This window comes from Aphelocoma coerulescens, chromosome 2 (genome assembly GCF_041296385.1).
Source record: "Aphelocoma coerulescens isolate FSJ_1873_10779 chromosome 2, UR_Acoe_1.0, whole genome shotgun sequence".
Classification (NCBI taxonomy): domain Eukaryota; kingdom Metazoa; phylum Chordata; class Aves; order Passeriformes; family Corvidae; genus Aphelocoma; species Aphelocoma coerulescens.
This window is the reverse complement of record NC_091015.1, coordinates 6,470,323-6,497,616: the sequence shown is the minus strand read 5'-3', so window position 1 is coordinate 6,497,616 and position 27,294 is coordinate 6,470,323. Positions and strand designations below refer to the sequence as shown.

General features: G+C 38.4%; 1 protein-coding gene across 12 annotated transcripts in view; it reads left to right on the top strand.

Moving 5' to 3' along the window:
- KMT2C (lysine methyltransferase 2C) overlaps positions 1 to 27,294 on the top strand; it is a 195,768-nt gene that overhangs the window by 132,425 nt on the left and 36,049 nt on the right. For 7 of the 12 annotated variants that reach the window (XM_069006367.1, XM_069006372.1, XM_069006373.1 and 4 more), the window contains 15 exons: positions 492 to 656; positions 1,255 to 1,364; positions 6,760 to 6,825; positions 8,269 to 8,481; positions 11,209 to 11,337; positions 12,547 to 12,666; positions 15,136 to 15,266; positions 16,861 to 17,047; positions 22,337 to 22,441; positions 22,798 to 22,845; positions 24,000 to 24,137; positions 24,321 to 24,353; positions 24,436 to 24,555; positions 26,634 to 26,772; positions 27,030 to 27,244. In XM_069006367.1, coding sequence (XP_068862468.1) covers positions 492 to 656; positions 1,255 to 1,364; positions 6,760 to 6,825; positions 8,269 to 8,481; positions 11,209 to 11,337; positions 12,547 to 12,666; positions 15,136 to 15,266; positions 16,861 to 17,047; positions 22,337 to 22,441; positions 22,798 to 22,845; positions 24,000 to 24,137; positions 24,321 to 24,353; positions 24,436 to 24,555; positions 26,634 to 26,772; positions 27,030 to 27,244 — 1,919 coding nt within the window. The remainder of the gene's footprint in view (positions 1 to 491; positions 657 to 1,254; positions 1,365 to 6,759; positions 6,826 to 8,268; positions 8,482 to 11,208; positions 11,338 to 12,546; positions 12,667 to 15,135; positions 15,267 to 16,860; positions 17,048 to 22,336; positions 22,442 to 22,797; positions 22,846 to 23,999; positions 24,138 to 24,320; positions 24,354 to 24,435; positions 24,556 to 26,633; positions 26,773 to 27,029; positions 27,245 to 27,294) is intronic. The other 5 variants (XM_069006379.1, XM_069006370.1, XM_069006371.1 and 2 more) reach the window with 4 other exon arrangements.

The window sequence follows — 27,294 nt, the reverse complement described above, 5'->3', positions numbered from 1 at the left end:
TTTGTACTAAAAAACACATAGGTAGAAATAGACAAAATTTATCTTTTGAAACTCTTAGCAAAAAAATTTTCCAATTTGCATTCATTGTAATCATCCCAGTGTTCAGTTGGAAAAATGAATGGGCGGTTCACCCAAGTGTTCTTGAAATAAAACCCTGTGAAAACCATTTGTTTTACTTGGGTGAAACACAAACAGACCAGACCTCTCACATGGTTAAGTCTCAGGATCTCAAAGTGAATGGCAACTGGAATGAGGAACTGCTTTGACCTCCTGAGCTGTTAAAAGAACCCATCTGCCTGCTTTTGCAGTTTGAAAGGAATTATTAATTAGGAACTTTCTTTAAAAAGTATAAAAAATGTTGTTAAGCATTTGTGGTTAAACATGTTAAGTTAAAACTTAATTACTCATCTCTTCTAAGTGGGAGAGATTTAAAGCCACAAAATGATCTTCCTGTGAACTGTGAGTAATAGATCTTTTTGTCTGTTCTCCAGGTGTGTTTGGTGCAGACACTGTGGAGCAACTTCTCCAGGTTTAAGATGTGAATGGCAAAATAATTACACGCAGTGTGCTCCCTGTGCAAGTTTGTCAACCTGCCCAATCTGTTACCGCACGTACAGGGATGAGGAGCTTATAATTCAGTGTAGACAGTGTGATCGGTAAGGACTTCTAATATTGCACATATTTTTCCTATTCAAGTCTTATTTTAATGTTTTCCCCCTAATGTAAAAGCGTAGAGATGAAGGAAGTGGTCTTGTGGTAAAGAACACTGGATTATTGAGTCTCAGAAGTCTCTCAGTAGTTCATTCCTGGTTGTACCACAGACTTAACTGTCTGACTCTGGGCAAATTAATTAATTGCTCTGTGCCTCTTCCCCCCTGCCCTGTAAAAACAAAACTAATTTACCTCACAAGACTATTGTTGTGAGGCTGAATCTAGATTACATTGTATAAAGTAATTAAAATTATCGCAATATAGGGAGAAAATTATCATACTAAAACATATTTGGGAGATTGTTTTATAGAGAGTTCCTCCCTGTGGAGGGACAGAATTGATCTCCTGTTCCTTATGCAGGATGTAACACACACCACTGTAGGGGAGGCTGTATATGGAAAACCTGATTCTGTGGTTTCTCCCTAAAAGAATTCAAACTAAACAACTATTTCCCATTTACTTGGACCATAGACTGATACTTGGGTCTCCTAAAACACCACCTATTTCCTTTAAATTGTATTTTTTCCCCCACTTAATTTCTAGATGGATGCATGCAATCTGTCAGAACTTAAACACAGAGGAGGAAGTGGAAAACATAGCTGATATGGGTTTTGACTGTACCATTTGTAGGCCATACATTCCACCAACAAACGGTAAGAAGCCGATTGAAACCAATGGCAGGATTGCACACTGCAATAAATAGGTCTGGGATTGTGTTACGGTTCTGTGCTCTGATGGAGGTTTGGCTCGTGGTAGAAGTAAGATTTTTACTGTGTTTGTTTTAAGGGCTCTTGTGGAAGTGTCCTCGGCTTTTTCACACCCTCAAGTGATTTAGGCCAGAGGAAACCTCATGGGAATTCTGGGTAGAGGTATTGAAGATACGGATAAACTGCTAAGAGCATTTGGTAGTGAAGGGGTCAAAGGCTTTGTGAAGTGGAAGGAAGAAAGCCCAGTTGTCCACAAAGTTATATCTGCAGAAGAATCTGGAAATTATTTCTAAGCAGAAAAACTTTGTGTATTTTGATGCTTTTGAGGCAGCAGTAGCTGTAATAACAGTCTGTGTAAGCATTTTTCCCTTCCTTCCTCGTGATTTCTTAATGCCTTTTTCTCACCTCTCCCAGTATTCAAGACCAGTGCTTCCCTCCCTAGCTGCAATCTCTAAAAGAACTGGCCATACATTTTTGTTTGGGAGTTGTCACTTCCTTATTAATTAAAGTGTGTAATTCTTTAATTAAAATGTGTAATTCGTTCTGATGAACTTTGGACTTCTCTGGACACAGTTACTGACAGCCTTGTTGCTCTGTATCACGGTTCTGTAGCAGTGGTGCTTCAGGAGCTGAGGTTACTGCAGTTCAAGCACATTTACAGCATCTGGTTCCATGGGATGGTGCTGGTTAATGTTCCTGTGAGTGGCCTGTCAGCAGTTAGGTTGGCCTGTGACATGATTTATAGTCTTGTTGCAAGGGTGATAGCCCAGGTCTGTTTTCCCTGCATGTCAGCTCAGGGAAGTTGCTGCTTCAGTCAGCTGCTTTAACATTGACACCTATTCCCATTTTTAGCATAAGCACATGAGAGCGTTCATATTACCCCTTTATTGGGGTATCACAGGAGAACAGAAGGAGGAAGGTGCAAGAACTAAGCAAATGTTTCAAGAAATACTCGTATCCACCAAGGAGATGTCAGTAAGATTGTTTTTCCTGATCAAGATTAAAGAGGTTGTGAGGCATGCGCTCAAGAGGTCTGCCAAGAAGAGTTCAATAGAGCATCTAATGTCCCTTAACACAAGCATGTCCTCATCACAGCAGTAATTGTAACTTACTGACCTGACCCTGGAGGTTTATATACTCCCTGCTGGAACACTTCCAAGTAGCCCACTTTTATCACTTAATAGAAGAATGACTAATGCTTCTGTATTTCTGCAAGTCACTTCATTGTAAGGGTTTGCTTTCAAAAATTCAAAAGGAAAGAGGTTTTGTAAGTGGAAAAAGCAAGAAACTTGCAGATATAACACAGACTTCTGTTTATTTTGATAATAAGCTTTGAGTACTTAAAGCAAAAAGATCCAATTAAGAAATACTCCTTCCTTTCTCTTTGGAGTTGGCAGAGCTATCTTTTAGAGAGAATTAAAACCCATGATATGTGAAATGGAGCAGCTTCACAAGATGGTATCAGAGGTGTTTCACTTCCAGGCAGAAGCTGATCCCCCCTGAGTTAGTCCTTCCTGCACTCCTCCGTGAAGTCATGTTGCTTAGGTGTGGGTTCCAAGGAATAGGAACCAGTCCCTTGGGGGTTCCCAAGCTTTCTTTGCAGGTTTTTTTCACCTTTTTTATAAGAGATGTTTGTCCGCTTATGTTTCTTGGTTTGACTCAGTATTCAAGCCTCTCTAACACATGTACATTTGCACAATTGCATGTCTGAATGTGTCCTTTGATGCATGTTCATGGAAATACCTGCATGTACTTTTATATGAAATGTTTTGATCTTTCGTGAATTCTTCTAAAACTCCTCTGAAAATTTTCTGTTTCAAAGTGAGAAGAATTAGCATTTGATAAACTTAGAGAAACAAATGTGAGTTAGCAGTAGAAAGCTTCTTAAAATGTATCATATTGTGGGATTCTTACTGGGATGGTTCATACCCTTTCCATTTGATGGAAACACATCATAGATGTGTTGCAAGTATTATTACAGGGTTTTTAACCACTTTCTTTCTAGAAGAAACAAGAGCCCCTCAACCTAATAAACAAAACATTGCAGGTGTACTCTTGGTGAAAAGTAAATGGCTCTAGTGTGTAGGTATTGAGAAGGAGCTTTCATTTCTCTTCCTAGCTCATCATACCTGATAATCTTACAAAGCCATCTTCTTCAGGAAACAGAAATAAAAGATAGTGTTTTTCTTCTTGAACGTGCATAAATATCAAAAGCCAGAATGTGGTAGGAGTTGTTCCAGTGTAGTGTAGCAGAAACCTTCATTACTAGGTTATTGTGAAATAACCATCTCTGATCAGTGTTTAATCAGGTTCCTTTTAGTACTGTCCCAAGTTATAACATACGTCCCTCAGCATATTGCTGTGTCCTGTAGAAAAATTTTCGAATTCTCATGACTAGATGCTAGCAGGTAGCAGCTTTAGGTAGCAGCATCTTTTCCCCTGTGCTGTAATTCTTGCACATTCAAGAGAGGTGTGTGTCTCTCTCATCCACATCCACTCCTGGACAAGCAGTTATTGACCATCTACTCATCAGTTCTGCCTTTGTGTCATTTGCCCTTGTATGTCATATGCCCCATTTGCAAATTCCATCCTTCCTGATTTACTCCCATCCTTTCTCCATCCAAGCTCCAGCTTCCTCTTCCGTTGGTGCTGTTTTTGTTCCCCTGCAGGATGCAGAGGGACCAGCTCTGCCTGGTTTTCTGTAACCAGTTAGAGCTGATCTGATTGCAGTTTTCTGAAGCTGCCTGGGTGCAGTTATTCCTCCTGGAGCCCAAGTAAACATGCCCATGGAGGAAGTGAGGATTTGGTGTAATTTACCCCTGTCCGGGGGTGCCTGATACTGCCAGTGAGACACATTGTGGCTGGCAGTCTCTGTTGTATCATTTTCCTTAAACTGATAGAATTTTTCTTCTCTTTGAAATTTAATTCTATGTACTTTACAAATACAAGATACAAACCCAACATAGTACCATGTGTTAAAAAACTAACTTTTGAATTTTTTTTATTATTTGGCACATTTACTACATCAGCTCTAATGTTCTTGTGTTACTGTATTTACCAAAAAAATCCCTGTGTAATTGACAGTTATGCAGGCACCCAATAAAGAGTGCTCTGCTAGTGCTGTATTTGTACATCAACCATTCCACTCTGTCCCATATGCTGGTTTCATTTTTTCTTAGAATTGTTCTTTTCTATTACAGCCTTAAAAATGGAATCCCCTTTCTTTTCTCATCATGCTGTATTCCGTTGCAACTATTTACTTTCAGCCGAAGCTACTAAATGCTGTACAATATTCAGCACATTTAAACCTTTCTGCAGATAAGTTGAACAGTTTTGGTTAAACTTCTGCTGAATGCCTCAGAAAGCACTTTTTTTTCCATTTTAGGTTTTTTTCTTTCCTTTGAGTAGGCTTTCTCTAACAGTACTATGCTTTTCTGCTATCCATTTTATTGATTGTAATCCTTAATCTGCACTCTAATTCGCTCCTTTCCTGGAAGTCTGTTTTTTGCTGTCTTCAAACACTGTTTGTGCAGTTTTTGTGAGTGGGTCTCTGAAGGCCTCACCTGTGTCACTATCAGCTTGTTGATTTGAGCATTTCAACTCTATTCAACCTCCAGAGCTAAAATTGTTCAGTCTGACCTCGATGAGAAGATCTCTCTGTTGTTTGACTTTTAAATGAAGGATTTCAAATTCCTGTTCACAACTGTCTTTCTGAACTTCATGTTTACCTTAGATTCCAATTCAATGATTGCTACTTCAGTCTTAAAACATCCTGTAAATTATAGCCAATTAAATGAACAGATGATGTCTTATTCCCCTTTGAATAGTTCTTACAATCTGCCTATTTTCTGTTGTTTCAGTACAGTGTTTTGAGTATCTTCCGTTCTACAGCTTGTCCATTATTTTTTGTTTTTCTCTGGCTCTGTGTCTTTCTCAAAATGTCATATTCAATTTATTTTCTTCCTTGTCTTTTCCCTCCACTGTTATGTTCAGTTTTTCAGTAGTTCTCACAGGCTCCTTTCATTTACTAATTGCATGAAATACTGGTTTTCTGTAGGTTATACCCTGTGCATTAGTTGCACATTACGTAAAACTTTCAAAGCACTGTCGTTTTTGAAGACTTGAACTTTCTTAAATTTGTTTATATGCCTAGAAAACATTCTGTAGTTTTCATGCTCATTTTAAGTGTTACTCGGAAGCTTTTGTGCTTTTCCTAATCTTGCCCTGGCTCCCATGGTGTTTTTTGAGGTGGGGAGCAGCAGCACACGTGCCATGGTACCATGGTTGATGTGACACACGAAGAAGCCCCCCATGGGTTCTCTGCCTCAGGGGTCTCATCTTGAGTGACAGACACAAAGGAAATACTCCAGATATTATCTTGAGTCCTAAATTCAGCATGAATAAGATTGCTAGGCAAAAAAAGGAAAAAAGCATGGATAAATTGCCTCTGTGGTAATGCTAATTGTGCAGACTAACAGGTTTTCTGATTCCAGTTCAGTGTTTGCGAGATAGAAGCTCTTAATTTTCATTTTACTTACTCTGTCTTTGTAATCTCTGTGAAGTCACCACTAATATTAAAAGTTTAGTCTACACATCATAGGTGAGTGAAGCATGATTGCAGTTATGTAGTTAAGGCAAAAGGGAAGAGCATTTCTGCCCACAGCAAAATGGCATTTTGATTATTATTTTCCAGTCACACTGTTCCACTGCTTCCCTGTAGCACACAAGCTGTAGTTTTTAGGCTGAGTTTCTGCTGTTCCATTTATCAGTACTCTTATCTGGAATAAGAATTACCCTATCTAACTTCCACAGGTCTTGTGTTATCTGTTCTCAGATACATCAGCCTTCTCATAAGTGCTGTGAAAGAGGCCTGACAGCACAGACACAGCGAGAATCTTGTGTGCAAGCTCTGGGAGTGTGCTGGGCCCGCCTTGGGGAAATACTGGTCAATACCAACTTCACAAAACCCTCCCATTTTTAATGATTAGGGCAGCAAAACCTGAACATCGTGGCTAATGTAGAGGTTGCTTTCCAACCCAATAGATCCAGTGTATTCATTTGCCCTTGGTCCAGTAGAAAGAGATAATTTCCTATTGAGTTCAGTGCTATTCCAATGCCATTCTTGGCTCTAGGAATCTGGAGAACTTCAGTTTATATCAGGCTTGTTTTGTAGTCACATCTGTGACGCTGAAAAGCCCTTTATTTTAAAGGTGCAAGTAAATAATTGCCAGCAGTATAAATCAGGGAGTTTAGCAGAACTGTCTGAAGGAAAATTGATAGTTTCAATTTAAATCAAGTCACCAATTTTAAAAGTTGAAATTATTTTCCTTATATTTTTCAGTGCCTTCTTTGGACTGTTGTGATTCATCAGTTGGAGCTCAGATTATTTCAAAATCAAAAGAACTAGGTAAAGAATGTAAATGCTTAATATCTGATCATTTAGCGTATTTTAAGGGTATATTTTTACATGAGACAAAAATTCCTTTTCCTATGGTTTTGTAACACACAGCATTAACTATCCTTCAGTTACCACAGCATGCTTTCCATTTTTTTTCCTCATTCTCTCTTCTTCTCTTTTGCCTGCCATACCTGCCCTATAATAATTACTTTAAATTATGCTTTGATCCTGCAGTCTTAGTTGCTTGCCTTAATATCAGTGATGATAACACAGTGTGGCTGAGTCAAGCATGTACACAAATGTTTACAGGCTTGAGCTGTTAGAAGGATGCAGCTTTTCTGTATTTGTCTGGCTTGTGCTAGGAATTTATAATCCTGACAAGCCTACTCACAAGTCAGTCTTTATAATGATAGCACCCAGCAGCTGCCATCATGTTAGGACAGCTTCCATCACATCAGAGTTTTTTCTACTTGACACCTTCTGAGAGAAGGTTCTCCCCTCGAATATTCAATCTGAAAAGAGTGTGAGATGTTTTCGAAACACACACCTTTCATGTTCAGTGTAAGAAGGCAATCAAGTAGGAAGAATTTGTTCAGAACCAGCTGTATTGTCAGATGTTACATGAGGAAATGTTTTTGGTTAAAGGGAACAAATGTTACTATATTTGTATGTTTTCAAAAGCTGTGTAATCAAGTCATGATTTAATTGGCTCCAGAAAGCTGAAGCATCATTTTAGCCTCTTCATTATTTGGCAATTCCCTGAAAATTCCCAAGCTTCCACTTGCAGGGCCCCAGCACAGGTGACAGGGCCTTTCTGCATAGTGAATTAAGGAATGTTAGAGCTTACCAGTGGACTCAATTGTCACGTAACAGCTTGAGGAGGAAGCAGTCTTGCAGGTCTTGGGAGACTTGGGTTCTCCCCAAGATTTCCAATTTGATCTTGAGCAGCTCACTTGATACAACTTGGGTTTTTTGTCTGCCTATGAAGTAGGGCTGATAACTTCTCTGAGTTACTAGGAGTTCTGGGAGGTTTAAGGTCATTGATAAGTTAAAGCGCTGAGGGTTGGATGGGGGCCTTGACTCATAAGCAACAGGGACCCAAAGTATGACTTGCACAGTTTCCTGTGGGTGTCAGTAATACAGAAATACCCTGCAAAACACCAGTTTCCATAATCAAATCATTCTTTCTAATGAGTCCTTGACATAAATTGTTTCATAGCAGTGTAATGGATTATTGCTGGGTTTGACATCAGACTCTAAATCATAAAGCTTTAACTGTAATGTGTAAGACAGTGTCAGATATCTCTGGTTTACCGATACGAATTTCTTCGCTCATGGGTCGGCTCCATACATGTGGATTATTAACTCTTGTAAGTGCTATTCCTAAAAAATATAAGACTTGTAAATTAAAAGAGTTTTATATTGCTGTTATGATTCATTCAACTTTTATAGACCCACCGAAGACATACACCCAGGATGGAGTCTGCTTGACAGAATCGGGCATGTCTCAGTTACAGAGCCTCACTGTTACAGTACCAAGAAGAAAACGGACGAAACCAAAGCTTAAACTGAAGATTATAAATCAGAACAGTGTGGCTGTGCTTCAGACACCCCCAGATGCCCAGTCAGAACACTCAAGAGATGGGGAGATGGATGACAGTAGAGGTAGCAGTCTACTTTTGGCATGTCTTGTAGCTTGGAGTGTTGCAGTACCTGTGTGTATTGCAGATATCCCTGGGAGTTCTTACTACACTGATACTCCTGTATTCTGTACAGAATGTTTTATGGAAATTTCTTGAACAGTAGTTATGGCTCATTGTTGTTCCTTTCAGGAATTTTTCTTGTTCTGTTTATGGGTCATCCATCCTATAGGAAACTCGCCTTTCTAGGGCTGCCAGCACTGGAAATAGGAGATGACTTTTTGACTCATCTTTGGGTTACCTGTGGGAAACATTGTGCATTCACTGAGTACAAGTGTACTCAAATTCAGTGCAAACTGTTTGAAAGTGGTGGCTCAGCAAAGCAACATCTGTATCACTGAAAAGCTGGTATTAAAATCAAGTGGGAAAGTGGAGTAAAAAATTCTTTGCTGAGAGTATTTCTTTTTTCTGAAGGAATAAGGTGAGCTGGCCTGAGAGTCAGTGATCTGGGCTAACACCACTTGTGTGGTGCAGCTGCATTGTCCTTGCTGCAGTCCAGTTGTGCTTCCTGAGAGGGGTGATGCCACAAGAGGTGTTAGTCGTGACCTGGGGAAAGGCTCCTTCCAGTGGCAGGTGTGAAAGTTACTGCATTGGTCATGTAGGTGTCTCTTTGGAGAGGAACAGAGGTACACAGGCGCCCCACCTCCCCACAATTCTGTTAATGCAACACTGCCTTGGTAATCAGATTAAATGTCATAAGAAGCAGTTTATTTTAGCTGCAGAATGTACTTGAGATAACTGGATAGTTCAGCCATCAGTGAAGTTTCAGTGTTAACTTGTTGATAGAAGGTATTGTTCCTCTTGTTTGATGAACACATTCTTACCCTCTGTTATTGACTAGAACTACTTTTTTTTTTTTATAATAGCTTCCTTTATTTCTTTATAGCCTTAATAACATTTTGGTTTTCTTTCATTTTGTCCAATATTCACAGGATTTGGTACGCTATCCTAGCATTACACAGACTCTGAAATTTCATCTTACACTTTCATATTCTCCATCAGCTAGGTTGTTGAAAGCAAAAAATGCTTTTGAATTTGGAGGCAGCTAGTCACTTCTTTAATGGTTAATCATCTTTACTTCTAAAAATATGTGCCTTTTTTCTCGATGACTTTGTCTGACTTAATTATCTGCTTACTGGCTTCCGTCAGTGGTAGGTCTTTTTGTGTAGATAACAGGATATATAGATGTGATAGCAGGGTAAGAAAGGGAGAGCCAGAGCTTCCACGACTTCAGTTTCAGTTCTGATCACCTTTCATTGCATTTTTTCAAGTTAAAGCACATCCATGTGTGCGATGGTAACAGCACAGCAAGTACACAGATGAGCTGGATTCCCTTGAAGCTCTGTGTGTGTAGGGCTCTACTCTGTAGAGTAGTCTGTGTCTGTCTCTGAACATCTGGAATTTTTGTATGAGCCTCAGGATGAATAAAGCTGTGCCATGGCTTTGATTGGACTACACAGTGTAGTAATCCCAGGGAAAAAGGAAGAACCTCTTATTTTGAGTCTTGGTGTTCCAGGTGGAAAAAAGAGGCTTTGTGTGAGAAAACTGAACTTGTGTTTTGCCATTTTGTTGCCATCTTGTCTATAGGCTCTTGTCAGGTTCAGCATTTCATTGGGTGTTCTGCATTTTAGAGTCTACTTGGAAGTTGAGCTTGCTTTGGGAGCTTCAGCTTGCTGGCCTTTGCCAAGCCACTGGCCTTGTTGGTAGAACTCAGTAAGGTCTTTATCAGTGGGAGAGTCTGGGCCATGACCCAGCCTGTGGAAGAGCGAGGGTTGCAGTTCTACCACAGCAAAAGTGGTGTGAAGGAGTCCAGCTCTGTCTAACAATATTTTTCCCTCCTGCAACTTCATGGGGTTTTAGTCTATCTAGAATTATACACCTAAATCCAAAGCAGAACATCAGAATTCCAATATCTTTTTGGGATGAGAATATGCTTAACATTTCAGAAGCTTTATGGTAAAATGAAAGTGTAAGGTCTTTTTGGGGATATCAGGAAGAGTTAGTTCCCTCTCTCTTCAACACCAAAGGCTTTTTAATGTCATCATACTTGACATCTGTTTCTACCCTGCTTTCCCGCAGAATATAAACTCTAACTTTGAATTATAGTCTTCATCTTCAAGGCTGAGTAATTCCTTTGGGCTGAATTTTGTATTATATAAGTCAAATTCCTCTTCATAGATCAGTCTGCTTTCAGTCAGTCACATGGCTTCAAGTCATGAACCCACTACACTAAAAAGTCATTTTTTAATGTGCACTTTAACTTTGAAGTGCAGGCTGCAGTTTTTCAGTGTCTTCTCAATACAAAGAAAGTCCTATCAAACAAAACTGAGGAGGACAACGAACAAAAGGAAGTTTATCTTGGTAAATTGGATCCATATTCTTTGATGGTATGGCTAGAGATTGCTCAGACACTTAGCACAAGCCTCTGAAGGAGGTACCAAAAATTTTCTCTGATTTACATACATTAATTATAGTGTTTATTCTCTGGTTTTGTCTAAACATTGTCTCATAGGAAATGTGTGTATAGATAGGGTGGGTTTCCCAAAAATGTCCAGGGATTATGCTTATCTGTCACCTTTTGAAAAGTCTGTCATTCTCAGCCAGTTTCTCAGAAAACAGATGTAGAAATTTTGGAAATAATAATTTTCTTTCCCTTTTTCAGTTTAAAGTTACCATTGCCTCTTTTCTGCAGAAGGTGACCTTATGGATTGTGATGGAAAATCAGATTCCAGCCCAGAACGGGAAGCTGTGGATGATGATACCAAAGTGGCTGAAGGAGCTGATGGGATTAAAAAAAGGAAGCGAAAACCATACAGACCTGGTAGGATGAAGTAACTTAGATCATTGTGTGTCCATTGTTAATTTTTTTCTGTATAATTACAAAAAAAAAATTAGAAAACAATATGAAATTCTGAAGTATTCTACTATTTATTGTTGACTGTAGATTTTTTTCCCTATTCTGTTCAAAGTTTTTTTTCCTCTTACTGAAACACATTTCTAAAGGTTGCTGGTCAGCAGTGCACTTGTTTTCAGTGTGCTGTCAATTACTTGTAGTAGTTCAGATCTGTGCCTTTGTGCTGATCTTAACTTGATATGAAATTGTGCTGTATGTCTATAATTGGTGAAGGACAGTTTTTATGTGTGTATCCATATATATCTGTCAATATCTGAACTTCAGAGAACTTTTTGCAGTTATTTTACTTGTTTTCTGAAATATTTTAAAAGAGTAATTTACCAGGTATTTGTGGATTACTGCTGACAGGTGATTTTAATGAATTCAGTTATTGGATGAATTCATTTATTTTAATTTCTTAGTGCAGTTGACTCTTAATTATCCTGACTGAATTAATTAACTATGTGTCCGGGGTGCACAAACACTTGAGTTGTATCCAGATAGAATACATCTATCTATTAGTCATTCATTAGTTTTCTGCAGCCAACAACTCCCTTGGAAAATGAAACAAATCTGTATCTGATACATTTAGATGCATACACACCAACTGCAAAGGATCAGGAACTCTGCAGTCAGTCTCTAGTGAAGGATTCAGGAGTTTCAGGCACTATGATGTTGATTAATTATCTTTTTATTTGGGATGTGTCCTTCTCTGGTACCATCATTTACAGTGGTGGGCTCTCTAGGGCTATTTGCAAGATTTTTTTGGGATCCTTTGAGGTTCTTTAATAGGTTTCATTTGGTAGATTGACAGTTAATTCCAGCAACTCATCAGTTTGCCCCAAGGGAGGGGAAAACCAACATCTGAAAGTTTCCAGGTTTGGCAATTTGAACTTCTTGTGGATATTTTACAGTCCTAAAATTCCAGTCTTTTTTGATTGCATATATACCACCTTAGACACAAAAATTCAGAAATGTTTTGTAAACCTCCAAATGAAAATGCCTTCAAGTATCTCAGATTCATTCTTAGACATCTAGATGCAGCAGCCCCCTTGATCTGCAGAGTAATTTGGCTCTCATCTGTACTATGAAATGCAATATTTATTCAGTACGTTGAAATTTTGCTTCCTTGTTAAGGTATTGGTGGATTTATGGTACGTCAGAGAAGTCGTACAGGGCAGGGGAAGACCAAAAGATCTCTCTCCAGGAAAGACTCTTCTGGATCTGTTTCTGAACAGTTGCCTGGCAGAGATGAAGGTGAGTGCAGGAATTTGGTTTTAAATTTATTGCGTAATGCAATAAAAACAATTCAACTCATCAACATACATGTTTGTCATGTTTGTAATAAATGGCTTTATTAATTCAACTGAAAATACCCATTCCTGCATAGCTATAATTTCAACAGAGCCTATGATTTACAAAGAAACCGAAATAGTGAATTGCAGGCTATTGTAGGAGAAAAATAGTGAGAATTATTATTATTATTACTAAGTTAGATTTAGAGCAGTCCTCTTTCTGATACACCTTTCTCCAGATGTTGCCCTGGTCCCAGGGGTGTCTTCTGGACCATCAGTTTTAATACTCACCAGAGTTCCATATTCCCTGAGTGTGTCTAATCAATTTTTATGTATCTGTGTATGGTCTGGAAAATCCTTTATTAGAGGGTTTAATGATATGTTATTGTTGCATGAAGAAACAATTCCTTTGTATTTTAAAGTGGGTATCAGATATCTGAGAGTTTCTTAAGTTGCCCTCATGCTTAATGTTACGAAAGATTATTTTTTAAAAATCATTCCATATTAATCTGTGATACAGTAATATTTTCTAGATGTGTATCCTGTTTCCCCATGAGTGTTGCCTTTTCCAGGGCTGAAGAATCCTTGACTTTGTTGGGTGTCTTTTCCCATGGCAGAGCCATTTTCATGCCTCTGACACCGCAGTTCTCTGTAGACTGGGCATCTAACAAGAAGTCAGATTTTATTCATGGGCTTTTTTCTCTTTCTTGCTGTGTGTGATCAGACTAAATTATTCCATCCATCTGGAGTTGTTCGCACTAATCTAGAGAACGTTGAGGTATCATTCAGGGCAGACGTGGAATATGTTTAGTTCAGAGCCTGCTCCCTGGAAAGTCAGCAGAAGTAGGCAGCTGCTTCTAGAGGGTGGCTGGTACCACCCCAGTTAAAGACCCTGGCCTGTGATTTCTCCTATAATCCCTCCTTTCTATTTAGCTGTTGTGTTTTTACCCTTTGTAGAGCCAGATCAGTTTCTTGCTGTAGATTTGTACAACATGGTGGAGACTTTGCTACAGCATCCAGGCAGTATTATTAACATTAAAATACTGTCTGTGCTTGCATTTGTATAACTACTTCATGAAGCCAATAAATGCTTTTTTTTATCATTGCAACCAGATATTCTAGCTAAGGCCCCAGTTTATGTATGGTGCTTGCTTTCTCTTTAATATTAGTGTTACAGCTGTAGTTTCTGCTTTGTAAGTATTACTTCAGTGTAGCATACTGCCTTATTTCAAGTAGTGCTGAAAACGTTGTGTTAGATCTTTTCATTTCTATAGAGGTCTGCTCCTTTAAGTGAAAATTTTTTTTAAATGGGCTAAAAAGCTAATTCCCCATTCTGGGTAACACTACAATGCATATTGTTAAAAAGCAGTATTCTTAAGCAAGTATTCTTCAGTTGAAAGTTGGAGCTTCTTTTTTGTCTGCTCAGGCACAATTGCTAGTTGAGAAAAATACAAATTAGAAAATCATTGTATGTTTTAAATCATCATAGCTTGCTGAGAGCCTTCTTCTCAGTGGCCAGTACTCATCAGCGTTACCAGGATTTTTTGCACCCTTGTCACATCCATTAATTTTCTCTGTAAAATCTTCCTCTTAGACAGTGTAGAGGTCACAGTGTTGGTAAGCCTCATTCCACTCATGGTCCTCTGGATATGCTGCAGGAGATCACCGCAGTACAAAGCAGAGCTGATTTTATTACTATGATAATACCGTTTCTTAAATAACTTGCCAGAGTCCTTAACTTATTGTAATTTGCTTTGGCAAGACAGAAGTAGCAGGACTTGAAAAGTTCTGCATTACCTGCAGTGTTTTCCTTGCCCTGTTGTAATAAAATACTGAATGATTGATGAGCACTGTGTGCTTTTGTGTTTATTAGAAAAATCAGTGCCACTCTGAAATATGACAGCTGAATAAATGTGTAATTTTTTTTGAAGGGCTTCTCTATAGATTTCTTTTTCTAGGCTGTTCATTGTTTATATGATAGTTCTTTCTTAGATTTAAAAAAAAATAAGTTTTTTACTTTTAATTTGAGAAAAAATAGCGTATGAAATGAAAGGTGGTTAATGTGTAACTCCACGCTGATGACACTGGAGATGCCTTTTCAGTGATACTGTCTTTTCAGATATCTGGTTGAATGGAACCTGTAACATCTGTCAAATTAGAGAATTCTTAGGTCACTTGGAGATGCAGAAGTTAAAGGTCTGTGTGTACCTGGGAGGTACAACAGCGATGTGCCTGGTGTCACATCTCGCATTTCCTGTTGCCAGAGCCTGGCTGGTCAGGACAGTTCACAGCTGCATGAAAGCCACCTTTGGAATGCATCTGGAGTGATGTGCAGTAACCCATCACCCAGAGGTAGCCAGATGTGCTGCCACTCTATCTTTAGAGCAAAATACTGTGTTTTATTCATTTATGCCCAAATGTTCCTTTGTAGGTTGGACAGAACAGCTGCCAGACACTCCGGTTGAGGAGTCTGCCCCAGCTTCCGAAAGTACTGAGAAAATAAAAAAGCGTTACAGGAAAAAGAAGAATAAACTTGAAGAAACCTTTCCTGCCTACTTGCAGGTAAAGCTGGTGATCTACTTCTTGTGTTGTAAATCCTTTTAAAAGCCTAATCTTCATGTGTTGTTTCATGGTTCATTTAAACCATTAATGTGTCTATTCTGATTCCAAATTGATCATTCATATGAAATGTGTTTTCTGTAGAGAACATTCATGAGCTTGTATAGAAATTTGTATATTAAGTTAAATCTCCAGGATTCTGGTGTTCCCTCTCAATGTATTTGGACCTCTGCTTGTTCTGAGAGATGAGATGGGCAGAAGAATCGTTTCTTTGCTCTCTGAACTGACATATGATGTTTCCAGATTCAGCCCTGAAGGACATCTTAGCCTGATCATGCAGCTTCCTCAACTTCTCATTTTGCTTTTGGAGGATTATAGAACCTGATTTGATAGGGGAAACTTGTTTTCCTACAGTTTATGGGTTTATATGCCCTTCATCTCCCTACCACAATAATGTCTGCTCTTCCCTCCCATTAATTTCATGGTGTCCTTAGCAGGTAGTAAGCAGCAGTTATGGATAATAACCAGGATATTAATGGTGATTGAGCAACTTCCCTTCCATTAATCAGGTTATAAACTGACTGGTTTATAGATATGTATCTCACTGAGGATATTATTTGACTTTTTCTTTTCAGCCACCTTCTTCATGAAAACTTTCATTATCATGTAGATGTTCACCAAACTTCTTGGCATGAACTGTATTGGGATTGGAAGCAAAGAATTAACAGAGAGGCAGAACATTTTCTCTTGAACAAATAACTTGTATTTCATAAGTAGAGAAGTGACTTGGAAAGAAAATACTTAAACAACATTTCCTTTGGATTAATAAGGATAAATATTTTTAATGCATGTTTTGCTCCTGTAAAACATACATTTCTTAGATTTTTTTGTTATTACAGTAATTGCTACCGAAAAATCTATTTTTAGATTTATTTTTAAAACTGTATCCTAAATCAAGATTTTAAAGACAACATGGAAACAGAAAGGTTGTTACATAATGAATAAAAGTTGACTTGAAAATTTGATAGGTTGTTGTCAAGTTACTGAGCATTCAGGCTTAAGTGAGTGATAGCTGTTACATAATCTTTTAAAAGCCACTTTTATAATGTAAGTTAAACATCTCCAGGTGTTTTGTTACTGCATTTAGACATGAGGATGATTTTGTGAAATGCAGTGTATGGTCATTCCCAGAAGTGAACCACAGTTGTTGATCAAGTTGCCCAGTAATGTCCCCCTTCTTCAGCTGTTTTTTTTGTGCAAGGAGAAATATTTTAAATAATAAGCAAAGTGTGATAGATAATAACACTACATTAGTACACTGTCTGTGCCACATATGTGTAAGAAGATTAAAGTTTTTCTTTATAATCTCAGGCATGAATTTAATCCTAAAACTTTGGTTTGTAGCTTCCTCAGGTAAATTGTAGCCACTCCTCATAGCCTGGAAGAGATATTGCCATACTGGAATGTTTGTGAGACTGAGACTGTGTTTTTATCTTACTATTAATCCTTGGCTTTTAATTTTAACTTTGTCATTTACCCAAATTTTTCAGCCAATACAGTGTTCTTCCTACATTGAATTATTATGTCTCCTTTGCAGGAAGCTTTCTTTGGGAAAGACTTACTAGATACCAGTAGACAGAACAAGATGAGCCTGGATAATTTACCTGAAGAGTCACTTCCACTTTCGTGTAAAACAAACTTGGCCACCAATTTCTTGGATCCTTCATCTGACCCTCTTCTTAGCTCCACCTCCACTCCAGCTCAGGCAAAACTGGGACCTCAAGGTATACAAACCTAAAGTTAGTGATAATTCAGTAGCTTGTTTTTATTGTTGTAACTGGGGCTTTTCCACTCTCTCTTCCACTTTTCCCCCACTGTTTATCTGATGTATTTTTCAGCATTCTGTATGTGAACTGTCCTTGTGAGGTTAACTAACACTGATATTTAGTGAGATTCAGCTCAAGGGCTCCAGCTGTTTCAGAAAGCAGTGGATAACACAACAAGTGGCACTAAAAGCAAATCTGCAACATCTTGACTATAACATCCATGGCTATAAAATCCATGAAAATTAGTTCTGTGTAAGAACAAGCATACAGTTCATTATATAATGACAAAAACACAGTTACTCTCATTAAAAGATATTTTTAGTAGTCTAGTGAATACTAGTTGGATGAATATCATCCAACTTTTCTTTTCTTTACTGTTTTAGATGATTTTAGGTTGCCAGTCTCCTCGGAATTTTTGTTTCACCATGTCCTTTCTGAACATGAGTGCCCTTTCCAGGTACAGTTTGTAGCCCCTAGGCAATCGTTTGCTTCTGCTGTTGCAAAACCTTACTGAAGGTTCTGCTGAGAGTTTTGCAAATAGCCAGAGGGTTGTAAAGTGCTGCTGAAAGAGCAGCCTCACACAAAAGAGCAATTAAAACCTTACTGTCTCCTCCAGATTATTTTTTCTCTGTGTCTTGTAGTATATGCTGTTGGCTAGAGGTGTCTTTATTTTTAAAAACTGTTAGTATTTCTTGTGCATATTAGGTAATTTATGGCTTGTGTTTCAGCTGATGCCCAAAGTTTTTCCATCTGAAACTGTTTGCACACACTTATCACAGTTTCCACTATCCAGAGAGTCATTTGAAGAAAGGTCACTTATTTGTGATTGCTATTTAATGAAAATCTGCTAAGTGAAAAGCAAAAGGCTACGTTATAATTAAACACTGATTCTTCTACAGTTGAAGTTGTGAGTAATAGACAATGCAAAAGTTCCCCTGAAGGGGAAGCTGCTGGAGAGGAGTGTTTCATGGTCTGTATTTCTTTAGTTCCAGCATTACAAGAAGATAAACTCACTATGACATTTTTCCACTGTGGCTTTCTTTTGAAGCTAGAGAAATTCAACTTCAGAGGTCTTTGCTGACCTATCCAACTGCAAGATTGAAGTCACTAATGTGTTCATGTGCTATGATAGTACAGGGCTTCAGAAATTCATGAAGTTGATGTTAATTTAATGTTCTGTTTTTCCAAAGTTTGAAAGTTTTTCATAAAAAAGCAGAGTTGTAAAACTTTGTAATTTCTTTTTCTTTTTATTCAGAAATAAGTAATAAAGAGGTGGCTATTAATAAATAAATCACTAGCAATGGCTTTAGTGGATAACCTACTATCTTCCCCATTTGACATGTGAGACACTCGAAGGACTGTGCTTTCTGGCCATAGGAATGTTCTCCACAATTGTCTTGCAACTGTTCAGACTTCCAGCCAAAATTGTGTCCAGATGGAAGCTGTTTGTTGTACTTAGAGCACCAGTGGGTGAAGTCATCTGCCAGTATTGATCAGTTCCAGTGCAATTCTTAACTCTTTGCCTCTGACTTTGTGGGACACAGTTATGTCCACAATAGCATCCCCCCGTGTGAGGAGCCCTGGTTCACTGGCTGATTGCTGAGCTCCCCTCTGGCTGGAGTTACAGAGGAGCTGCAGATGAGAGCAGTGTCCCAGGGCACCTGTGATGTTTTCATCACTCCCATACAGACCTGGCTGTGGAGCAGGAACAGCATGAATTGTTTGTTCCCTGCACTGGGGGCCTGCAGGACTTGGTTGTCACCAACTGTGCTGTTTTCCTACAGTACTACTTCCCACAAGGATTTCTGACTCCCATGAGAGTCCTTCCTTAATTGCACAGGTCTTTTCCACAAAGAAAATATTTTTCTCTTGTAAACTCCACTTGTGTAATCCCAGGATTAAGGGTTAGATATGTTTGTATATCTTCAAGAGAGCTCTCAAGCATCCAAAGAAGTGACTATGCTCTGCTTTCCAGCAGGTCTGTAGCACTGCTGGGGAGGGCAGCAAAGTGTTCAGGCTGCTCCTGAGCTGACAATGCATTTCAGGGTCATGTTCTGTGATGTATTTGTTCTCACACCTTGGTTAAGAGTAGCTGAACCTTTCACTAGCTAAAATTGCGGTAGTGATGAGGATTGGCAGAGCTGGACAGAAGAGGGGTTTGGGAATCGTGTTTTTACTATTAATTTCTAGAGAATGTGACTGAAGTGAGCTTTAGCTTCCCAGCCCTGATTTTTGTCCAGTTGCTGGTTTTATTTTCAGTAAGAAAAGTCACCTTTCCTGTGTTTTTATAACACCTGGCACTCTGTGCACTCTCTTATGAATGGCAGCAACCCTTAAAATCACTTCCAAGTGCTGGAGCACAGTGCAGAGTTTTGCTCATGAGTCTCCCTGTCTGTTCATGGGTGAAGTTGAAGCTGTTGATTTGGATCTCTTGCATTCTGAGGACTGTCTGCCTCTCTCTTGAGTTTCCTGACCTGTGTGTCCCTGATGAAAAAGAGGCCACTTGATGAGGTGTGTTCTGTGAAGGCTCTGGCAATGTGACCTTTCCTTTAGTTTGAAATAGCCTAAATTCATTGTATTTTTTACTGGAAGTGCTGCAAAAGTCATCTGTTCAAGTGGGGTCTCCAGAGAGTGCTGAAGAAATTGTTCCTAGACAAAAAAAGAGGAGTTTTCTGAGTCTCTGCAACTGATTCAGGTGCTGCTGGGACATTTTATAGCCAGAAATGTTACTGTGTGATTAAACATCTTGGGATGGCTGCAGCCTTGGGAGAAGCATTTTTATGATTTTAGAATTTCATAAATAAACAAAAGTAACTGCATTTGAGGGATCAGGATCACAAGATAGCATTAGAACTGTACTCTTAGAGATCCAGCATTATAAGCAAATTATTTTCCTTTTTGCTTTGTCTTGGCTTTCATCTCCATTCTGAAAAGAGTCAAATTAATGAGCAGTATTGAGCTATTTGTTTGGCAGCAGATGTCAACCAGCTATTGATTGTGATCTGAAGCAGCTGGCTCAAGTGATTCCGTTGTTTCCAAGATAATATTTAATACACATAGAATTAAAATAAGGAAAAAATAGAAGAAAAAAAGTAAAAACTTGCTTTAGATTAGATGTCTTCCATGAATTTTATGGGTTATAGACTCCATCCCTCTTCTATCACCAGCACTCAAGTCTTTTTTTATAGTCTTAACAAACTCCATTTTGAAAGCAGGATGGTTTGTCCAGAGTATCTCATCTGAAGGCCACTGTGGAATCTGATTGCCTTCATAGTTAGAGACCCTCTAATTTGAAGCCTGAATTTATTCATGGCCAGTTTGTAGCTACAGGTGGTAAACGTTTCATCTTTAAATGTTACATCTTTTCACCTGAGCTCTTCCCAGCTACTTACACAATATATTTATGTTCAAATTAGAAGCTGACGTTTTAGAGACTGTTCCTGAGCACAAGGGCTGTGGAGGAAAGCGCCAGTAACATAAAATACTAGAGAAGAATTAAAGGCTGCTAATACAGTCCCAGTGCTTCCTTCGTGGGCTTTTTTCTCCCTGATACTTACCTGCCCTCAAGCAGGAATTCAGGAAAGTGAAGGGCTAAAATCAATCTTTCACCTTGCTCAAGTAATTACATCACCTTGTGGTGCCTGGTGTTACTTGCATAATTAGACCAAGTTGCCAGAAGGGAAACAAGTATCTGAAAAACCCAAAACAAACTTTAAAATCCCCCAAAAAACAACCCACCAAACCCCAACAACTACGTTCTGTTGAGAGCCTTACATTTAACAGTACTTTTTGTCAGGTACACAAAATAACTGTGCCTGCAAAGTGGTGTGGTTTTGAGGCACTTTTAGATAGTTTTGCTGGTATCAACAGGAGCTGTATTTTGTACATACGTTTAAATGGACTGGTCTGCATTGGCATATTAATCCATCTGGTTGAGTGGCAAATATAAAACCTGATTTAATTAGAGGGGTTTCACCTTGTCTGCATTACAAAAGTAAAAGTGAAGAATAAAAATAGTCAAGTGAAGAAAAGTAATTTTCATTTTGACTTGGTAATGGAAGAAGGGAAAAGGTTTGTCTCTGAAAATCAGCAGAAGGAGCTTGTAATTCATTGTTAAACTTAGCAGCTTGGGAAGTAGCCTCATGATGGAAGTAAATCCTTGGCACCAGGGTCTGAATTAAGCTGTGTATTCTCCTGGGGTAGTTGGCTTGAAACAATGGGAAATATATCTGTATATGTGTGAGATGTGTGTGTTCTTTGGCTTTCTGGTCTTCTTCAACCTGGCCATGTGTTTGTTTTCCATGTTGTATATTTTATGATTTGTATTAATTCCTTTTTTCTGTTTAATTTATATTTGCCATCTCATCATATTTCATTGGTCTGGCAGTGTTTGCTCATGTAGTCATGATAGTCTGCAGTTTTACTGAAAAATATTTTTCTCAGCTTTTATTTGTTTGTCAAACATTTTTTGCAAATGTTGCACATCTGTAATAGTCCAAAACAACTAGTTAATAAAACCAGATGGGCCATTTGGAATAATTCCTCTCTAATGAATTGGAGGTCAAGAAGATAATAGTATCCAGAATTTATTATTTAATATTAAAGAATTTATTGCTAGACCAGGCCAGTTTTTCCTAGATGGCAAAAAAACATGACATTTCTACCTCTGGCCATTCTCACGCCTTCAGGTTTTCTTCTGATCTTAAAAATATCATCTGCAATTTCCATTTATTGGCTCTTGCTTTTTACGCTTAGATTTCACTTCCCTATCAGGGTGTAGTAAGTAGTCACTTCTGTATTAAGAAGGAGAGTGGTGGTAAAAGAAGCAACTGACTTACCTTTTTTTTTTAAAAACCACTTTTTTTAGATGTGTAGGACACAGTGGGCTGTGGCCTATATAAAAACCATTTGTTGACTTATACATTCATGGGCCTTTGTGTCGTAGAGGCTGCAGGTTCAGAGTAGATCTTGAGATTATTTTTCCCCTGAAATCATCCAGTGTTTGTTTCACATGATGTGATTGCATTATCACTTCTAAAACCACTAACAACGTAAGCATGTGCAGATGGCTCAGTCCTGGCAGGGAGGGGATGCTGGTCAGCAGAGTCTCTGACCCTAGGAACACTTGCAGCTTAACCCACTCTAGGAGGCCCTTAGAGCCTGGTACATCTGTGTTTGGGTTTGCAGTTCAAGAGCATCACCAGAGTGATGTAGAAATGTTGATTTTATTTATTGCATCTTCTACAGGCAGCACCGACGATCCTTTAGCTGATCTTTCTGAGGTCTTAAATACTGACGATGATATTCTTGGAATACTTTCTGATGATTTGGTAAAGTCTGCAGATCATTCAGGTGTGTATGTCCATAGAGTCTCTCCAGTAATTGTTTCCTTTTTTTTTCCTCTTTATTATAGAAATATTTGTTGTACTGTATCTGTAGGTCATGCTCTAGGTCGTTTCAGATACAGTTTTCATATCTTAAGAATACCTTGGTTTGGAACGATTTTGGTTTATTCTACCATAAAAATGCCCAACCTTGTCAGCATTTTGTTTTTTACTTGGCTCTTTGCTTTGCTGCTTAAGAGAGGATAAAATGTAGCTGCCGTTGTCTCTCATACCTGCGTAGCTTTTTTCAGCATGCAGCTTTTTCTTTACTTTTTTTTGTTTTCGTGTTGTAATCATCCATTTTATCTGGTTTGGGTCCTGTAGGTCTTGATTTATGCACTTTCCAGGTTGAGAACTCACCCTCCCCATTTGGTAAGAATCTAAACAATGGATGATCCATGGTTAGCAGTAGCCCTCTTTCCTAGTGGTTTTAGCTGAAAGAACTGCATGTGTAGAAACTACTTCTCCTTTGCTGTGTCACTGATTCATGTTTCATTTTCCACTCTGTGGTGTTTGAGTCTAACACAACCTCTAAACTCTGCACTCTGCCTTTAAGAGTCCTGCATCGAGTTTTGCTTACAGCTTTTGAAAACCTTCCTTAGTTTTTTGTGTTCCATGATACAAACCCATGCATTTTCTTGCTGCCACTGTAAATATTACTTCCTGTAGTAGTATGTAGTTTTTATCATAGTGGTATATTATGTAAATGAACAGCATTTTTACCAATGTGAGTATACTAAAGCATGATTAAAGCAGTCAGCATCAATCCTTTTGTTTTCACTGGATAATGGTTCATCACTCTATATAAAAGGTTGAGAATAAGTAGAATGGCATATTTCATTATTTTTAAATTCAGGGAGTTTTGGTATCTATTACAGAAATATTTTTTAAATGCTGAGGGATATAGTTCTTTTTTCCCAGATTTTTCTCATTTGAGAGATTTATTGACTTGTAAGGGATGTTAGGAAATTTATGTAGTGAGTTATGTTTTCTTAGTGCCAACAAATCCCTTTGATGTAACCCATAATAGTCAGGATTTGTTTCTGAAATAGAAACTTCTATAGCTTTTTTATATTGGCTGCACAGCATTTCAGTAGATATTTTTTGTAATATCTCAAGTGAAGAACATTTGAAGTGAACCTTAAGGTACATGAGGATGAACCATGTTTAGTACTGGTGTGATTCTTTTCAAAGTGTGAAAAACTGTTAAAGTGGAACTGTATACTGAAACCTATACATTCAAAACCATGCTGAACCTGAACTCAGTAGTCTTACTTCCCATTCTTCCCGTTGCATTATATTCAATTAACATTCCTCAAACAATACAATAAACTGGAGGTAAAGAGTGGGAAAGTTTTCCTACATTTTCTAACCAATGTTTTGTTTTGCCTTGCCTTTCAAATAATAGAAACTCCTGGTTTAGTTGACAGCTCAGTTCTAGGGAAACAAAACAGGGTTTATGCTCTTTTTTCAATACTAATAAAGTTTGCTATTTATGTCTAACTTACTGTTCTTTCTTCCTCCAGCTGGATTGGATATTGGCCCCATCTCTGATGATCCTTCTTCTCTGCCTCAGCCGAACGTCAACCAGAGCTCACGGCCACTGAGTGAAGAGCAGTTGGATGGAATCCTCAGTCCAGAACTAGACAAAATGGTCACAGATGGTAATTTTTTTGTCCTTAATTTTGGCCTTCTAGAGAACTTCAATAGAAATGATCTTTTCTTTCTTCTTCCCCACAAATGTCACATCTCTATATTGTAATAGACCTGTTTGGACTTGGTTGCACAATTATTTTTATTGCTTCCTCTGATGATTCCTTAACCTTTGTTGCCTTTACTTTGTCCAGGTGCTATTCTTGGCAAACTGTACAAAATCCCAGGTACGTGTTCTGATTCTCCTTGTCTTTTATGGAACACAGTTCACAAGCAATGCCAGCAACTCATGCAGAGGTTTTTTTTCAGAGCTGGGAGGAAAGGATGTTGAAGATTTGTTCACAGCTGTGTTGAGTCCAGCAGCCACACAGCCAGCTCCTCTACCACAGCCTCCTCCCCCACCACAGCTCATGTCTTTGCACAGCCAAGGTATGTTCCTCTGGTGCTTTCGTGAGCAGCCAGGAGAGTTGTGCACCTTTTAGATGCTGATGTGGAAGTAGGACACACCTTATGCTGTGAAAATTGTGGAATCTGCCATTGTTAATTTGTGAAATACTATTCTAAACCTGTTTTCAAGGGAGTATGTGATTAACATGCATGTAAATATTGCTAATAGAAAGGACAGTTATTTGAGATTCTTCTGACATATCGATGCTTTTATTTTAGCTGACACTTTGATGGTTTGAAAATTAGTCTGTGATAAAGCATGTGTTCTCTCCTGACTTCACTCTTTAATTACTTTTGAGTAACTCCTCAAGGGTAAGGCAAGAGTCTGTGTAACACTGATTTACTGAGTCTTAATTTCTGTAAGAATGCAGTTTAATATATTAGCTAGTCCTAATAGAGAGGAGGTTAACTTAATTTAAAATTTATCTTGGAAATTGTACTTTATTCTTCTTCATTACTACTAAAATTATCATGACTTGATAGAGCACATTCTTGTTCTTATATTGAAGGCAAGGGACAGATTGATTTTATTTATTTTTGTTATCAGTAGAGCTATTTTTTTAAGCAGTATGTGTGAGTATAATTGAATGTGCTCCTTTTCTCATCAGACATCACCTCTAGTGGGTTTTCCCTGAGCTCATGTAAAGAGTGCCCATTCCTTTATAGTGGTACTACAAGAAGTACTATGCAAATTGATTTGACCAGTGAATTAACCGTAAGAAGAAAAGTGATTTGTTTCCTAGTTGGATCAATTTTCATAAAAATGAAAGACTTAAAAAACTCTTAGAAAGGACAGTGTTTAAAGTAACTAATGGGTTGATTTAAAGCAAAAGGTAATATAGATACCAGTGTCTGTTTCCCAGTTACTTGAGTACTTGGAGATAACTCCAGTATTTGAGCTCTGTAAGATTGTTCAGCTCCTCCCTGTGGGAACTGCCATGATGACAAAGTTTTAGATTTACAATGTGGTTCTATTATAGTGGAATGATCCACATGTTTCTGTGAGATAAATCCTTCAGTAATGGGGCAGCTTGCATCAAGTTTCGGCAATTTGAAATAAAATTATTGCTCTCTTCTCATCAAGATGTGATCACACAGTGCAAACCAGAGGCCTGACTCTCCATCCTGTTTGTTTGCCAGGTCTTCACAGTTACTGTGTTTAGCAGCTATAATAAAGTACATTCTCTTAAATTTTGTGTTGCTTACAACTGTAGTTGCTGCATAGCTTATATAACCTTCAGATCAGGAACAGTCTCCTAAAATGGGAGAACGATACACTGTCATCCTGCAGCTGCATCTGATTCCTGAGGTACTTCTGTGCTTTTAAGGAAATACTGGGGCAACAGTTACAATCCACTTAAGTGATGGGATCTAAAGGCCAGAGTTAATTCTGTGTAGTAACATCTGCAAATACCATCTGCTGGAATGAATCCGCCTGTGCCACATTTGTAATACTGTAATCAAATAAATAACATTTTCTGCCTTCGTACTGCTAGACTGGACATTTAATTAGAAAATGCTAATGCTCATTTGAGTAGAGCTATCTGTTTCATTGGCTACAAATTAGGGAGTTAGTAGATAATGAGGCTTACTTTGGTACAATGCTCAGGAGTCTCAGAAGAGGAGATGTTTAATTCAGGTGGCTAATGATAATCCTGCATGGACTGAAAGCCACCTTCTCCATGGCTTGCTTCTTGGATCTGGGTGTAACAAATATGAAGACCATTAGCTTTTAAGTGTATTAACCTCAAGATAAAGTGCAGTAGTGTGGCATGGGCTGCTGCAAAGGTTTTGGAAATCCATTTTTGAAAAAAGTTTTATTTTTAGACGAGAAAAAAAAAAACATGTAGGGATGTGATACAGTAGAAAAGAATCATTTAAGCTTATAGGGAATTATTTAAAACTGATGTAAAATCTTTCCCAAAAATGTAAAGTCAGCACTGTAAAATTTTGAAGCAATTAGTTTTTCATTGGAGTAGACACTGTTTTCTCAGTGAAAGGTTCCACCTCTGCAGAAGCAGTCACCCTTTAAAACAGTAATTTAAACTTCTTATTTCCAGGGGAGAATGCATTTCCAAGAGTGCCCCTCATGAATGGTCTGATTGGCCCCAACCCTCATCTCCCTCACACGGCCCTGGCTGCTGGAGGTGGGTTGGGCACCTTCTCTCCTATTACTCAGCAGCCATACAGTGATGCCAGGTAAGTCCAGATAGGGAATAAAAGATGTTTATTGTATTTAGCATTAAAATAAAGTACGAGTAACAAAAACACCTGGACAGTGTTGTTGGTTACTAATACTGTGATATTATTAGTTATTGAAAGCCACCTCAAAACCTTGTATATTCTTGCAGCATGTTCACTACTGATACAGCAAACAGAATAAGTACTGCTAATTGAGGGTTTGTTTTGGTTTTTTGATACAATCTATAAAACAACCCCCTTTTCTCCTCTGTCAGGGATAAGAATCCAGCATTCAATCCAATGGTGAGTGATCCCAACAGCTCATGGGCACCAGCTGCTCCACCCTTGGAAGGTGAAGGCGATACCATGTCCAATGCTCAAAGAAGCACCCTGAAGTGGGAGAAAGAAGAAGCTCTGGGTGAAACGGCAACGGTAGCACCTGTTCTCTATACAAATATCAACTTCCCTAACCTGAAGGAAGAATTTCCAGGTGAGTGATTTACTAAATCACGTTGGTAATTTTGCAGTAATTGGTGTATC